This window comes from Heloderma suspectum, chromosome 1 (genome assembly GCF_057233095.1).
Source record: "Heloderma suspectum isolate Gila_16-S chromosome 1, 16-S_ref, whole genome shotgun sequence".
Taxonomy (NCBI): domain Eukaryota; kingdom Metazoa; phylum Chordata; class Lepidosauria; order Squamata; family Helodermatidae; genus Heloderma; species Heloderma suspectum.
In genome coordinates this window covers 30,571,678-30,587,502 of record NC_139458.1, presented here as the reverse complement: position 1 = coordinate 30,587,502, position 15,825 = coordinate 30,571,678, and the positions used below count along the sequence as shown (strand labels likewise).

The 15,825-nt window shown below is 43.3% G+C and overlaps 1 protein-coding gene across 4 annotated transcripts in view; it reads right to left on the bottom strand.

The window, feature by feature from the left end:
* Nucleotides 1-8,776: 8,776 nt before the first annotated feature.
* ATG2B (autophagy related 2B) overlaps nt 8,777-15,825 on the bottom strand; it is a 72,038-nt gene continuing 64,989 nt past the window's right edge. For all 4 annotated transcript variants that reach the window (XM_084839624.1, XM_084839616.1, XM_084839598.1 and 1 more), the window contains exon 42: nt 8,777-14,209. In XM_084839624.1, the coding sequence (XP_084695750.1) occupies nt 13,979-14,209 (231 nt within the window). In that variant the 3' untranslated portion in view covers nt 8,777-13,978. The remainder of the gene's footprint in view (nt 14,210-15,825) is intronic.

Below are 15,825 nucleotides of genomic sequence, written 5' to 3'. Positions count from 1 at the left end.
TTATTGTGATCCTGCATTTAAAATGGAAGGAGATAGCCCTGTTTCAAATGTGGGATTTTAGGCTGGTATAGGATGCTGCTGGAACATGACGGAACATAGTACCCAGCCATTCAGCTTTGCTAAGCTACTTCTGTGGCAGGGATGGGAAAACCAAGGATGTTTGAGCTGGCTGAGATTCCCCAAACTCCATTTTGAAGCCCGATTCACTGCACTCCCATTTTCGTATGTGACCTGTTTTGTTGTTGTTGTTGTTGTTGTTGTTGTTGTTTGAACAGGGAAAGTGGGCATGTCCGTGTGCATTTTTCAAAATTGCACACTTTCCCCTATTGACTAAAGCATGAAAATGCATATACATTTTTCATGCACATTTTAAAGTGCACATTTTCCTAAAAAAAATTACACATTTTCCAAACGTGATCCTAAGTTCAAGAATGTGCAAGCTTGTTTTCTGAAATAATGCGCTCCTGTATGCAAGTTCTGATGATTTGCGAACAAAATTCTCATACACCCCTACCCTGTGGGCCTCATCCTAAAAGTAAAAGCAGTGGTTCTTCCTCCTTGCCCCCCCCCCCCAGATTAACATAGCTGAGGCAGGCAGCAGACCTGCCTAGTTTGACCCAATGTGTATCGGGTGCTGCCCTGCCTGTGCCATGGGTTGTGAGCACCAGTTTCCAATCACATGAGTCAAGTGCTCCTCTTATGGCCAGAGGAAATGCTTGGATGATAAAAAGCTGTAGAACCAGCATGTCACGGTCACTGTAAGTCCACACAAATGGAAGTCAGTGGAGCTAGACTTGCATAGACCAGCCAAGTCTCTGACAGAGAACAAAAAAGCAGCACATTTCGTACGCCGGCTCATTCTCGTTGGGCTTTTTTTAAGGCCATACAACGGCCTTAATGAACAGAGCAGGCATGAAGCCAATATGGCAGAGTGAAAAAGGAGCTCCCCTCCCAGTATTAAGTGTTGTTGTCGTCATTGTTTTGGTCTGCTGCTGTACTTTCCTGGAAAAATGCTATTGTTGCAAAGGATTTGATTTTTTTTTAACAGAATTGATAGGTATTGGCTGTTGTGAGGAAGTACAACTATGTGTCCTTTTTCTTTGGACTGAAATAGCAAAAGATGTGACCTTTCCATATAAAAGCAGCGGTCCTTTCTTTGCATCACTTGAACAGCTAGCAGTGGCAGCGTTCTAAAAAGTTCAGCGTAGAGTAGTACAGTACGAATATCGACTCTGAGAAACTCCAGAAGATCAGAGGTTAGGCTGTCGAAAGCAAAATGTCACTGAAATGCCCTCAGAAATCAGAGGACCCATCTCACGGGTAACTGGGAGCAACTTCCAATGCTAGAAATCTTGTTTTAAAAAATGGTGGGAAAGCTATCAGAAAACGGCCAAAGGAACATGTTTTTGCAATGTCAGTATCAGCTGGGAATGGGAGGCGTGTGGTCTCTAGAGACAATCCCAGGAGCTTTGCAAAATGTGGACGGGGATGCAGCTAGGATAAGACTTCAGGGTCAAGGTTTAGGGTCCTGCAGCCTAAGTCGTCCCCCCCCCATTCCAAAGACCTCCAGAGAGTGGCAGGTGATGTGGACACTGGCAAACAGGCTTGGTGTCAGCACTGGGCTGGCATGAAAAAGCCAGGACCCACAAGAGTGGACACTGGTCAAGCCAGCATCCCTTCTTAAGAACATAAGAAGAGCCCTGCTGGATCAGACCAAGGGTCGATCTAGTCCAGCGGCCAAACAGCTGCCAACGGGGAACCCACAAGCAGGACATGAGTGCAACAGCACCCTCCTGCCCATGTACCCCAGCAACTGGTGTACATAGGCATACTGGGTCTGATACTGGAGGTGGGATATAATCAGGACTAGTATCTATTGACAGCCTTCTTCAGGAATTTGTCTAACCCCCTTTTAAAGCCAACCAAATTGGAGGCCATCACTACATCTTGTGGTGGCAAATTCCATAGTTTAACTATGCGCTGTGAAGAAATACTTTTTTTAACCTGTCCTGAATCTAATTTCTTCTTCTTCTTCTTCTTCTTCTTCTTCTTCTTCTTCTTCTTCTTCTTCTTCTTCTTCTTCTTCTTCTTCTTTAATTATAGTTAGGGGGCAGCCAGTCAGACAGGAACAGTGAAGCTTAGTGGTTAGTGATGCTCATTTTATTATTTTTGCTTTAAAAACATATTATCCTTTTCTGCAACAAAATGTGTTAATCTTTTAAGGTGCCATGAGACTCTTTGTTGTTTTTACAACAAGATAGTCGTTATGTCGTTATCCCCAAGTAAATGTGTTCACCATCAGAGCAGTAGAAGTAAACGCCATTTTATTCTGGTAGTCATGATGTTGCTGTGATTTAAGTGAGTTTAAAATGGGAAACTGCGTAAGCTTTGATAATCTCAGTTTTTAAAAAAAAAATCAGGATTGGCGAACTACCTTATGTTTGGTTTTTGCTGTAACATATCAGGAATGCAGAAGCAGTTGCAAAACCTGGAATGATGATGGCGGGGGGATGTTAATTGTGTGCTTCTCAACTGAAATAATACATATGGCCATCTAAACACACACCCTCCACCCATAAGACCATTCCAGGGTCTAAAATTACCTAACTGCACACTACTGGATGTGGGTCTCATACCCAATCTGATCCGTATGAACATAGGAAGCTGCCTTAAAGGTAAAGGTGTCCCCAACCAGTTGTGTCCGACTCTAGGGTGCGGTGCTCATCCCCGTTTCTAAGCTGAAGAGCCAGCACTGTCCGAAGACGCTTCCATGGTCATGTGGCTGGCATGACTGAACACCGAGGTGCACAGAACGCTGTTACCTTTCCCGCCAAAGCGGTACCTATTTATCTACTTGCAATTTCTTGCTTTCAAACTGCTAGGTTGGCAGGAGCTGGGACTGAAGACGGGAGCTCACTCCGTCACGCGGCACTCGGGTCTCGAACTGCTGTCCTGCCGACCTTCAGATCTGCAGTTCAGCGTCTTAACCGCTAAGCCACCGTGGTCCCAGGAAGCTGCCTTACACAGAATCAAACCATTGGTCCACCTCAGTCAGTATTCTCTACACACTGACTGGCAGCCGCTCTTTGGGGTTTCAGACAAGAGAGCCAGGGATTGAACCTGGGACCTTTTGTGTGCAAAGCATGCCCTCTTATAGGCCCCTTCCAACCCTACGATTCTATGATTCTATGATTCCACCACCAAGCTGCAGTCCTCTCATCCACTTCTCCACTCCCGGTTGGCTGTAGGTAGCTAGAAGCACACTCTGCTCTGAGTGTGACCTCTTCTGGGGGGAACCATCAAAGCCCTCTTGACCCAAAAGTGGAGTTGGAGCATCTCTACACCAGCCTAAAATGCTGCATTTAAAATGGGGCTTTCTTCTTCTGTTTTAAATGCAGGATCACAATGGACTCCCTTTGCACGTGCTTCCTTTCCCCCCTCCCCCGGTTCCTCCTCCTTCTCCCCGTTATCTGAGTCTTCAGTATGTTTTACTGATCTCGCTCCTCTTCTTGCGGCTTTTCCTTTTTCACGGAGGGAACTCAAGTGAAACACAAGCGGGGTAATTTGATACCTCATTATCTTCAATCTTTTAAAAAATGGAGTAAGTGTCATTTAGTGCAGGAGGCATCCTGGACATCATCTAAAGTGCCCACAAACTTCTGTGAGTGAGCAATCTCAATAGCAGGATAAAAGCTAAGTGAGAAGAAGCCCTTAGTTTCTTCCCTGGGCATGCTTACCTAACGCTTTAAAGAGCCAAGGCCTTCTCAAACTGATCTGTAACACTCATTCTCAATTATCAAATTTGGGATCAAACTTTTTGAAGGGTCACCTTCACCCATATCAGTCTGCCCTAGACATGCCAGGTCTCCAGTCCTCTCCCAAAGTCTCCGGTCCTCGCCCTGAGACTCCGGGCGAGAGGGCAGCAGTGGAAATCTCCAGGTGAGAGCTTGGCTGGGGGGGGGGGTTCCCCGAGCAGGGGGAGGAAGCAGACACGATGGGAATGGAGGGAGGGCTGCGCAAGGCAAGAAGTGGCAGCGCCTTCTCTCGGTGCCCCTCCTTCTCCTGTGTGGTCCCCTCAGACAGCATCCGCAGCACTCACCCTCCTTTTGCCAGCCCAATCTTGGCAGTGGGGAGGGTAACCCAGGGTTGTGGGTACTGTGATGGGGCAGAGTGGGAAAGAAAGAAAAAGAGGAAAGAAAAGAGTGGGAAAGGGGTGAAAGTAAGGAAGAGGGAGAACAAGGCAAGAGTGGGAGGAAGAAAAGGGGGGAAGACACAGCGAGAGAGAGAAAATGGCCGGGAGGAGGCCCAGAAAGGCAGAGAGCATTTTGAGAGACAGCTGAGCCCCAGCTCGTTTTTTTTTCAGGGGCAGAGCTGAGCATATTATTGTTGTTGTTGTTGTGATAGAATACACATTGGCATTATTTGCTTGTGTGTGCCAAGTGCTTTTAAATGATGGGATATATGCAGCAATCCTATGTAGGTCTACTTAGAAGTAGGTTGCAGTGAGTGCAATTGGACTTACTCCCATGCAAGCATGTGCATGTGTGTGAGAAAGGGGTGTTTTCCCTCGCCCCTCCCCCCGCTTTTCTTTCAACGTTGGAGAAGCCAGCTCTGCTAGAAATTGCTTTATCTGTGTTGTTACGCTGGATACATTTGGGGGGGGGGGAGGGAGGGACGGACTGAGGGTGGTTGGTTGGTTGAAGTGTTTGTTAATTTGGGCCTGGAATCTGTTTGCATGTGAGTCCTGGAATTTGGGCCTGGAATCCATTTGCATCTGAGTCACATTGTGAAGATGTGGTTTTAAAAACCCTTTCTTTCCTTTTGGTGGTGCAAGTTAACATATTTCTGGCTAAAATCTTCCTGTTTAATGTTTGCTGGGCCACTCTTTAAAACAACAACAACCCTGGGACTATGTAACCCAAACTCTCTCACTTAGTTATTGACTCTTAATTGCCTGCTGCCTCAGTTTGCCTGTGTGTGAAATGAGTTTCCTGGTCTCCCATCTCCCTTTAATTTAGATTGTGGAGGAGTGGGCTCGTCTACAAATGCTTTTCTCTGTGTTGTGTCAAACGCTGGATAAATTGGGGTGTATGTGTTTTTAAAACACTTTTTAAAAAGCTGGCTCTCTGTTGGTTCTGTGAACTTAGTATGCTGCAATTATGTATCCCAAACTCACTCTCTATCTCTTGCAGTCATTGACTTTAATTGCCTGCTGTCTCAGTTTGCCTGTGTGTGAAATGGGTTTCTTTGTCTCCCTCCACCATTGCTAAGGGGGAGAAGGAGGGGGAAGGGAGAGGGAGAAAAGGAAGCACGTGTAAAGGGAGTCCGTTGTGATCCTGCATTAAAACGGAAGCAGAAAGCCCCGTTTTAAATGTGGGATTTTAGGCTGGTGTAGAGATGCTCTGGGGGCCCAGAAGAAGCAAGCAAGCAAATGGGCTTGCTTCCAATATTCTGCTTGCAGGAGCAGTGAGTGCGGGGCGGGGGGGCACTGAGAGCATCTTGTCTAAAGGCCTTCTCAAGCTGCTACTAGGCTATCAGAGGTCCTCACAAATCTGGGATTGTGGGCAGAGCTTTTTTTGGTCAGAGAACACACCTTTCCACCCCCCTTTGGACCTGGCCCGATGCCCCATTTTAAAACTGCAAACACAACTTGGAACTAAGAAGCACTTCCTGATATTTAAGCAAACAACGGAGGCAGCCTGGAGTTGGTTTTGTACAGACCCCGCTGGAAGCCAGTTTGAGCAGGGGGGGGGGGTGCTTGAGCCAAGGAGATGGTGACTGAGCACCCTCTACTGGCACAACCATTCGCTCTCAAGAAAAAACATCCCCACACCGTAATTAATGTTTCTTAGGGACACATTAGTAGAGCTCCTAGCACCGTTTCAAAGGTTACTTTGTTGTAACTTATGCTTTTCCAGTCTGGTGTCCTCCAGATGTGTTTGACTGCAATTCCCATAATTCCCAGCTAGCATGGCCATTGGCCATAGCAGTTGCAGTCTGGAAGGCACCAAGCTGGAGAAGGCTGTTGTGCAAACGTTGCGACTTTGGTGTAGAAATCCTGTGAATCCTGTGGGTAAAGGATTATGTGCAACAATCCTATGTGGATATAAAACATTCAGCTAACCCCAAAAATGAGAGCTTGAAAGAACAAAATAAAAATATTGGTACAATTTCCATCCAGGTAGTTAAGACTGCTGTAGCAAAAAAAGAAAGGAAAAAAGCATAAGCATAAGTGCACTTCTTTAGATTACATGAATTAGTCAGAAAAGATATAGGCAAATATTAGTCAGAAAATATTAATTAAATATTAATAAAGATATTAGTCAGAAAAGATATAGGCAAGTGCGCTTGGTTGGAATTTGATCAAAAGTTTGAAGGGCTTCAACACATGAAATAAATGGTAACTATGGGGCCATAATATCTTTCCTAAAGTGAATATTCCTTGCTTGATGCACTTGCTGAGGAAGTTTATACATGGTCATAGACTACAGCTTTCTGCCATCTGAACAAAGTTTTCCATAGAGGACTTCTTCCTCAGCCCACAGAGATGGAGTTCCATAATATCCTCCCTGGAGCCTTGGAATTATACCCTAAGGGCACAGTCCTATGGCTGCTAGTCAGCAGCTAGATGGCTATAGGATAGGTCGGTTCCCTGAGAACCGACCTCCCCCCCGCCCAGCGTGGAACAGCCCTGCGCTCCGTGCTCGGAAGAGAAGCACGGAGTGGCAGAAACGGGGTGTTCCTGGGGGCGTGCCGGGGCAGAGAAGTTGGAGATGCCGGTACGACACATCCTATGTGTCATCCAGCTGCCTCTTCCCACGCTCTGAGGTTCCATGGCTAGACAGCCAAAATCAGCTGTCTAGCTGCAAAAGCTGGGCGGGGGAAGCGAGCAGATCCGCTCACCACTCCTACCACCCTGCACGGGATAGGTGGTCGCCCCCAGGCTTGGAGGTGACTGTCGACCCAGATAGGATTGCTCCCTCCATGGAGCTGACTGGTGGTTAGCCATCATGGGAGGTTGAAATAGCAGGGGCATCCTCCTAGACTGGTGCTAAAACAAAAATGGTGTGGTTCTGTGACTTCCACAGTACTCTTGTCATTCATATTTACAATGCAAACTTTTGAGATGTTCCAGTTCATTTGAATGCTGAGCATTAAGATCACATTGCATCAAGATTCAACATTAGATGCTCACACAATCCCAATGTATTCCCCAGAGGAAAAAAGGCTTTTCTGCGTATGGAAAGGGTTGTTCTTTATCTAATTTATCCAGTCGTTATGGTGTTGCCAAAGATGTCTTTTCGGAGCTATTCATAGGCTTTTACAGTTTACACTTCATAGGAAGTAGCATCAGTCGATATACCTCAGTTAGGACAACAACCTACACAATTCTGAAGCAAATAGCATTTGAAAACCCACTCTCAATGTCAGCATGGATCGCTGGATTAAATGGTACATGAAGCTTGAGGGAATGTGGTACAAACTGCAATAGTTAATGCAGGAGGACATGATCCACCATAATTGCCTCCTGTCATCCCTGGAGTGTACGGGTAGGTTTAGGCCGAAGAGACAGGGCCCAGTTCAGGCTTCCATGCTGGTGGAGCTTCTCCGATGGATACTTTTATATTATTTAATTGTGGCTTTTATTGTACTGTTTTTGAGAATTTAATTTTTGTCATTCACCACCTCAGCAGTCCCCTTTGTTGGGACAGACATTACAAAATTCAAGTAGTTTTTTTTAAAAAAAAATAGTTTGGATTCAGAGTTGCATGAGCAGAAATCCACTCAGGCAAGGGAGCTTTCCCACTGCCTCCTCCTCCCCATCGTAGCTCGAAGCCCCACTTCCACGATGCCTCCACCTGATTTTCATCAATTGCCCCCTCCACTGCAGCCCCCCACATGGCATCTCAAGCTTTCCGAGGGCCCTCTGACACCAGGAGAGGCTTTTGGGGACACAGGGGGCTGCAGTGGGGAGGAGTAGGATAAAGCCTCATTGTGTGTACAGATCCAACCCAGAATTTTAATTTTTTAAAGTATCCGTCAGCATTGTATTAACATACCATTTACTGGGGTGCTCCACACATGGGATACTTTGGTGTTTCCGTTATCTACTCTGACCCCTCCAGATGATCTTGGGTTATTCCTCAATGTGGCCTATCAGGGGCTGTTTTCAGTCACAGATGGGTCATGGGATGCAAGAAGCAAAAGCCTAGGAACAAAAGTTTGCTCACACTCAGGATTGACACTCATTTTTCTCCCCCCGCCACCATTCAAGTTGCTAATGTAGATTAGAATACCTCAATTGCTTGAGAGGGTGAATGTCCTCCACAGCTTGAGTAGAAACCTTAATGCTGGTTCAAATATGCACAGATATCCCCTTGATTTCATTGACAGTTGGTAGCTGTGTGAAACAACTCCATTAAGTTCAAGGTGAAACATCCATGAAAGTTGTCAGTGGGGTCAGATCAATACTGGCTCAAACACAGATGCATGTCACCACTTGATAGTACAGTCATCAAGCGCACTGAACAAACTTGTGAGATCTAGCCAATAGGGGAGGGCACTTGTCCTCTTCTTTATGCATTCTGTGACTCAGATTTCAGAGTATGATGTGTAAGGGATGTGTTTGTGCTATGGCCACAGGGTTGGACCAGATTACTATTTTGGGCCCCCTTCCTGCCAATTTAGACCCCATGGGAAAAAAGTGATCATCTGCATTCACACTTGACTTCTTACAGTTCCTACAATATATCTACACGAGAGAATTCACACAAAAAACAGTTTAGAATGTTTATTTTGGAAATGACACCAGCTGACAAGATCATGGGCTAATTGTATTGAATAGAACCTTCTACAAGGCTTTTGCCCTTCAATATACATCAAGATTGGTGCCAATAAGCTATGCTCAAAGGTTGGGAGGGGGCTACAGTATTTTAAGCAAATATAAGGAAAAATGGACTACGGCGATTTCCTTCCAGAGTGGCTTCTAGTTTTCATACTATTATACAGTGTTTGTTTGTTTTGCACTAGCAAACTATATACAAAACGAAAACACAAAAAGCTAACTTTGACAAATATGTAAAAAATATACATGTACACAAACAATTTCTCTTTATTAATCTAAGATTAGCTTGTTTTGCTTTTTCCTTTCATAGAAACAGAGTACAAGTGCACAATTTGTATTACTGAGCCAACTTGATTTCAAAATGTAAACATGATTCAGCATTCGCAGCAAGTTGAACTTGCTGTCAAAAGCATAAGCTGTAAAAGGCTGGTGATGGAGGCAATATTATAACAATAAAGATCCAAGAGTGCACATATCCTCATGTTTTTACTGTTGAAAACAATGCTCTATTGCCATGAGACCAAGTGTGTTATATAATTTAAAGTCAATGAACTGTTTTGATATTATTTTACAAGTATATCACATAGTTTAAAAAAATAGGTATCACATTTGCAGGTTGTCTAGATAGACTCCATTTCAAATGGAGTCAGTTTTTTACATCAGCTGCTGCTGACATAAGACATGGAACTTCAAGGGTCCTTCTTATGGCTTACAAGTTCACTAAACAATTCTAAATGCGAACTATTATAAATACAGATTGATCACATTCTTAAGTGAGGGACAAAATACAGAAGCCTACAGAAATGTGCTCCTTGGCTATGATCCAGCAGTGATGGGTGCATGAAGCTCCAGGTGTGCAGCAGCTTCTCTGCTTTTCTCTATGAGAAGCACTTTTAAAGGAAAGTACAGGAAACCTCTGCATGCATAGGGCTTTGGATTATGCTCTACGATATTGACGTAGCTTTTCTGATACTACTACTCTACACTAGATACATGTTGAGGTTGCTCCCCCATCACCATCTAATATTCTGATGGAAAAAGGAACGTTCACTTAACAGAACTTGCTGTGCTGCCTTCCGCATAGTCAGAGATGAGGAGCGTGGTGGTAGCTGGTTTTTAGAAGAAATATGGAGGCCTTTCTAAGCAAATATTTCAACAAGGTACTGCAATTGTATGCAAATGAGGCTTGAGAAATCAAAACTGTCAATGTGAACCCACTGTAAAAAGCGCCCCCCCATCACCTATGTAAAGAGGCTTGAGTTTAATTCACATATTTTACACTTTTCATATAATACATTGTATCTTAAGTATACTTAATAGTATATTAAGTTATTAATAGTAACATTCATAATTAGGTTCTTAAAAGTTCCAGTGAAATTCACGTTCCTTAAGCTTACCCCTGTTGATGGACAAAATACTTTGTGTCTGTATACATCTGAAGTACATATACAGATATCTGGCCTGAATCAGGAAACTGAGAACACAATAGTGGCTGCCTGTTACTTACTCTAAAAAAGCTGCATTGGGATCTAAAAATGCATGGGTTTGCTTGCAGTCTTCTTTCCTCTCAATACAATCCCATAGTTCCGCTACGTGCGCAAACCTAGATCAGTGGTCAGCTATTGGCAACTGGCCATACCTAACCTACATGCTAACCTCTTACTAGCTCACTACTGCAGACTGATCTATTTGTTTGTAGCCTTCCTTGTGGTCATACATGTTGGGCCAGAATGGGGGCTGCAGTCCAGTTGGCTAGAAGCAGAGACAGGCAAAGGAGCCCTGGGCTTTTCAAATCTTCCTGAGTTGAAAGCATATAAATTGGTCTTTAAGCCTGATACTTGCGCATTTGATCCCGTGTTTCATCTAATCTAGTAATCAGAGATCATGAATGGCTGCCAGCTTAAGCAGTGTAGTAAAAAGTGTACAGTGCACTTTGGTATAGCCAATGGGCTTGTTCACACATCATGATAGCCCATCATAGCATAATTTACCCATAGGGGCTGTTGTGACATGCCAAGCACCCGTGGGTACCTGGCTTTCTGTATTATGTAAACCCAGGTGGCAGGGGTTGTTTGAGGGTTAGCCAGCCCTCAAATAACCCCTGCTGCCTAGGTTGGCATGACACAGCAAGCTGGGCACCATGCAAAAATGTGGTCACCAGGCACAACACAACAACCCTCCTGGGTAAATTAAGCCACAGTGGGCTGTCAAGTCAAAAAAATCAAGTCAATGTCACTTACAATGCATCTTCTTCCCACAGTACTAAAAATGTGGTTCTTTCAATATTAGCTGGACACTAAAAAAGCATTTATGATAGGGCTGCTTTGTTTGCTTCCATAGCGGACAAGAAGCCAACCACGTGCCAGTACAGCTTCTTGTATGTCAATTTCACCAGGCTGGTTTGCACATTACGCTAAGCCATGGTGGAGTTTGTTGAGATCTGGCTTGTCATTGTATCCGAATCCCTCCCCACAAACGAACCATGTTTTGTTAATCAGCTACAAACCACAAATAGAAGCCATGGCTTGTTGCTGGTTTATGAAGTATGGCTTGTTTAAACCATGGCGTGTCATGATGTCTGAACACAGAACTGTGGCTTATCCATGGCTTGGTTGAGCTGCTGCCTGTCCCAAAACAGAAGCACCCACCAAGAGCAGCCTGAAAGTGAAACTCTCTAAAAGCTGGCAAAATGTATGTGAGAGAAACAAATCAGAAATAGGAAAAATAATATGCAGTTTGTTTGCTCGTTAGCAAGACAATTCATGGCTAAAGCAACAAACCATGGTTAACATAAATCATGGCGTAGTGTTACATGCTAACACAGCCACTGAGTAAATAGCAAATTAAGCCCCTAAAGGGGAACTGACAAACAAATGAGATCAGTAACATTCCCAATGAGCCTATGTAAGATAGCAACATACTGAGAAAGTTATTTCTGAAACAACTGTTGATGAGCGTTTTAAGTCAACGATACTACCTCCCCAGTAATGTAAGAATTCCAGGTGAAGTGGTCTGTCTGTCTTTTCTTAGACTGTGGGACTAATCTCTTAAATTGTGACTGGTCTGGCCATCCATCTCAATTACTACTTCTATCATTCAATCTGTAAATACTGCCAAGAGCAGTCTCAATTCACATGGAACAGTACACATGCCCACCTATGAATGAAGTGTACTGCCTTTAAGAGGCTTCTTAAAAAAACCCATTATTGTAGTGTGAATATTGTAATCACTGCTGTGAACTGGAGAATGATTACTTCACATTAAATGCTTTTGACAAGGTACCTGGAGCATCCATCATAGTAGTTTGAATGTCCCCAAATACCTTAGGCCAAGGATAGGCACTCTAAGGTTAACGGACAATGTTTTAAACATAGAATAAACAACCTGTGGGCATGGTGCCAAATGAGAATCGGGGAAAGCTTTGCAGTTATGGATAGGGCCCATGGGCCTTATGTCGGCTATGGTTAGCTAAAGGAAACAATGATGGGGAAAGAATGACTTTGTCTTGAGCAAAGACAAACATGCAGATATGGCTAATATCAGAAACAAGAATACTGGGCTAGAGTACAATTTCTCATATGCTTTAAAAATATACAGCTGATCATTGTGTAACTGTTCAGGCACCAAGGTGCTTGCTCTTTGCCCTACTAGCACCTATCTCTACCAGCCATACAAAATACAGTCTGTTTATCACTCTTTCTTACGCACACACACAGAAGTCGGCTGCCTCTGTCCAGAGGGCTTTATTTATTAAAAGTACATACAGCTCATCAAAGTAGCTAATGACAGCAACTGTTTTACTTCCTGATACCTACATTAACAAATGATTAATGAGACTATTTTATTATGAAGAAACTGCTAAAGAAGAGTCACTGCAGTTTCCACTGTACAGCAGGGCAGAGGCTTTTTTTCTTTTTAACAGGAATCTAAATCCATATCTCTCAGTTCTCTTATCTATTATTTCTGAGCTGATTGGATTTCTAATGAAGAATTACACATGTTAAGATTTGGACACACTTAAAACATTAAGATTGTGTGAAACAGCAACTTGTCAGATGAGTTTTAAAATCTTCTGATGTCTGAACAAGTTAAAAATTCTCTTCCAACAAAACTTTAACAAAAGGTGAATTAATAAGATGTAACTTGCATAGCATTTAAACTGAATCATAAGATCACATTCCTTCAAAAACTACAACAGCCATTTCGTGTGTGTGCACACATGTGCAAAGCCAAACGCTCACTAGATATTTTTTTGCTATCCAGCAACATGAATAACTAAGCACTGCATTTAATTTTTATTGTTGTTGATGATCCTGTAGTGTTTTGTCCCTTTAAATAATTTGCATACGGTTTTAAACCACATTAGGATAAAACGCACATTACATTTTATTAACAACTATTTTTAAAAAAAGCAGTGTACAGGCTAAATTCTTTAAAGTGCAACACAACAGAACATGTCTGCAATATTCAGATTGCTCAAATCTCCACAAAAGGAGGAATTCAACATGTAGGCAAAACAAATAATTTCCACAATTGTATGAAAACAATTTTTTTTTTACCAGGTATTGAGACAGATTGTCCTTGTTGTTAAGTGCCACATGAGAGGCAAATGCTCACAGCCAGCAAAATAATTGAGTTCCCAGTTACTTTTTAATATCCTGCAGTGTCCATGTTTCATGTTAGACATCTACCCTGTTACAGAAGGGCACTGATGTAGCCCTTTGCTAAAAACATTCTTTGACCATGCTTGGGGAATACCTTTAAACATACATGTAGACTCACAAGTAGGGCAAGTGTGGTTGCTTCAAAACAAAACCCCCCAACAAAAATCAAGATACCAGGGGACATATGGTACCTACTTTAAACCCAGGATATTGTGGATTAGGCAGAAAAGGTGCCACTCCATTTGGCACTGACCAGCAGGTGTTGGTAGCATGCACTATGCCAACGACTCAAGTACCAAACTTGCTTTCTACTTGAATATTTCAGGTTTTGACATCAAATTGCTTTGCAATCTCTTGCGTTCCTGAGATGAGCATATGAAAAGGATACGTTCCACCTAAAGCTGCCATGAGGATAAGCGTTTTATGCTTCCAAATTCCCGATCTCTGTGCATCAAACATGTTTAAGCTATCAATCCTCTCCACGGCGCCATTTCTGAGACTCTTCCTGTCGTACATCAGGCCTGATCTGGTTTCTCATGCCACCTAAAACATTTGACGTTGCCTCTGTTGCAACTATGAGAGGCTTCACCACAGTTGGTGGAATCTGCCGGAGAACTCCTCCTACTGCTCCAGTTACCCCTCTGTTCTCATGTTCACGAGCAGCAGTTTCATAGATGGTATGTGCTGTATCCGTAATCCCCTTGAGAAAGCCACAAACACACAAAACCGGGTAAGCAAAATTGCACAGTCTGGTCTAGTGAAGTACTTCACTGCAAATTGTTTCAGGTGTTAGATCATGGAGTCTTGTAGGCTGCTGTACCTCCAGCAGCCCCACCGCTCATTTACATCCCAAGTGTCCCCATTATCCACTGCAACGAAGCAGGGCTGGCGTTGCCTTCCCACAGAGCAGCAACACAATGAATTAGCTTCACAATGGCCAACTACCTTAATGGCCTTGTGAGTAGTCTAAGTTCAGCAGGCTGCTTTCATAGGGAGTGAATGCAACCCAGTGGTAAAATGCAACACATGGCCTACTGGGTGCAGAGGCACAAAATGTGAAGCACTCATTTTAGTCAACTTCCATTCATTGCAATGGAGCTTGTGAACGAGCAGATGATGCAGCAGTCATAGGCAATGGTGGTCAGGAGTTTCCCTGTGACTTTTGAAGGGCAGTTCTTGTGTAACAGATGGGCAGCTGCCAAGGCCTCTTGGATGTTTGCCCGAGAAAATAAACATGGGGAAAAAGACACTCCCTAAACAGAGTGATGGATGAACACAGACTCATTTACTGATAGTTTATGGTTCTTACATTTAAATAATAATTCTTCAAGACAGTGTTTCTCATAGTTTTGGAAGGACTTGATTACTCATTGAATCTTGTATGATTGTTAATTCTACAAAGATCTGTCTTAATTACAATGTTTATTTTTGGTTACATGCATATTGTATTTTCTGGTCATCCTTGGATTTATATTTTCATTTTGTTTGGTTTAATTATATTATTACTTTGAAGAAATACAATAAAATATCATTAAAAACCTCAAACAATAGCAGAGAATAGAAAAATGAAGGGAAACAAATGACCCTGACTGATGCTGCAGCAAGACTGCTGCTGTGGGAAAGTTCTCTTTAGCTGATGCAAGCACAGGGAGAAATGGGCAAGAAAAATACTCAATTCGACCTTTTAAGACATGCAAAGTAATGACGCCTGCCCTCTTGGGGACAAAGGGGTGAGTGCCAGTTTCCTGACTCAAGATTTCAGTATTTTCCATGCCTTAAGAGAGAAGTTAGGTAGATATTAAATTTTATTCATTTATTTGACTTGTATCCCACCTTTCTACTAACAATGGCACTCAGGGCATCTTACAATCACTAATAAAACAGTAATAAAACATATACATTCAGCACAATTTAAAACATAACAGTAACAAAGTATACACAGCCTCTAGCCCAACTGCCCCACTTACACACCATTTACACACTTATTCAAGCGGACACCAAAGGTCCGCTTGAATAAAGTGGTCTTTGCCTGCCAGCGGAAGGATAATAGAAAGGCAACAAGCCTAGCCTCCCTTGGCAGGGAACTCCAAAGCTGGGGACCAAGATGGCCCCCTTTTGCGCCGCCATCAAATGAGCCTCTCAAGGCGACACTCTTGAAAGGAAGGCCTCTCCAGAAGATCTTAAGAACCAGTCAGACTCACATATGGTAGAAGGGAAGTCTTTCAGATAGCCTGGTCCCAAGCAGTATAGGGCTTTATAGGTCATACCCAGCACTTTGAATATTGTCTGGAAAAAGATAGGTAGCTAGGAACAAGG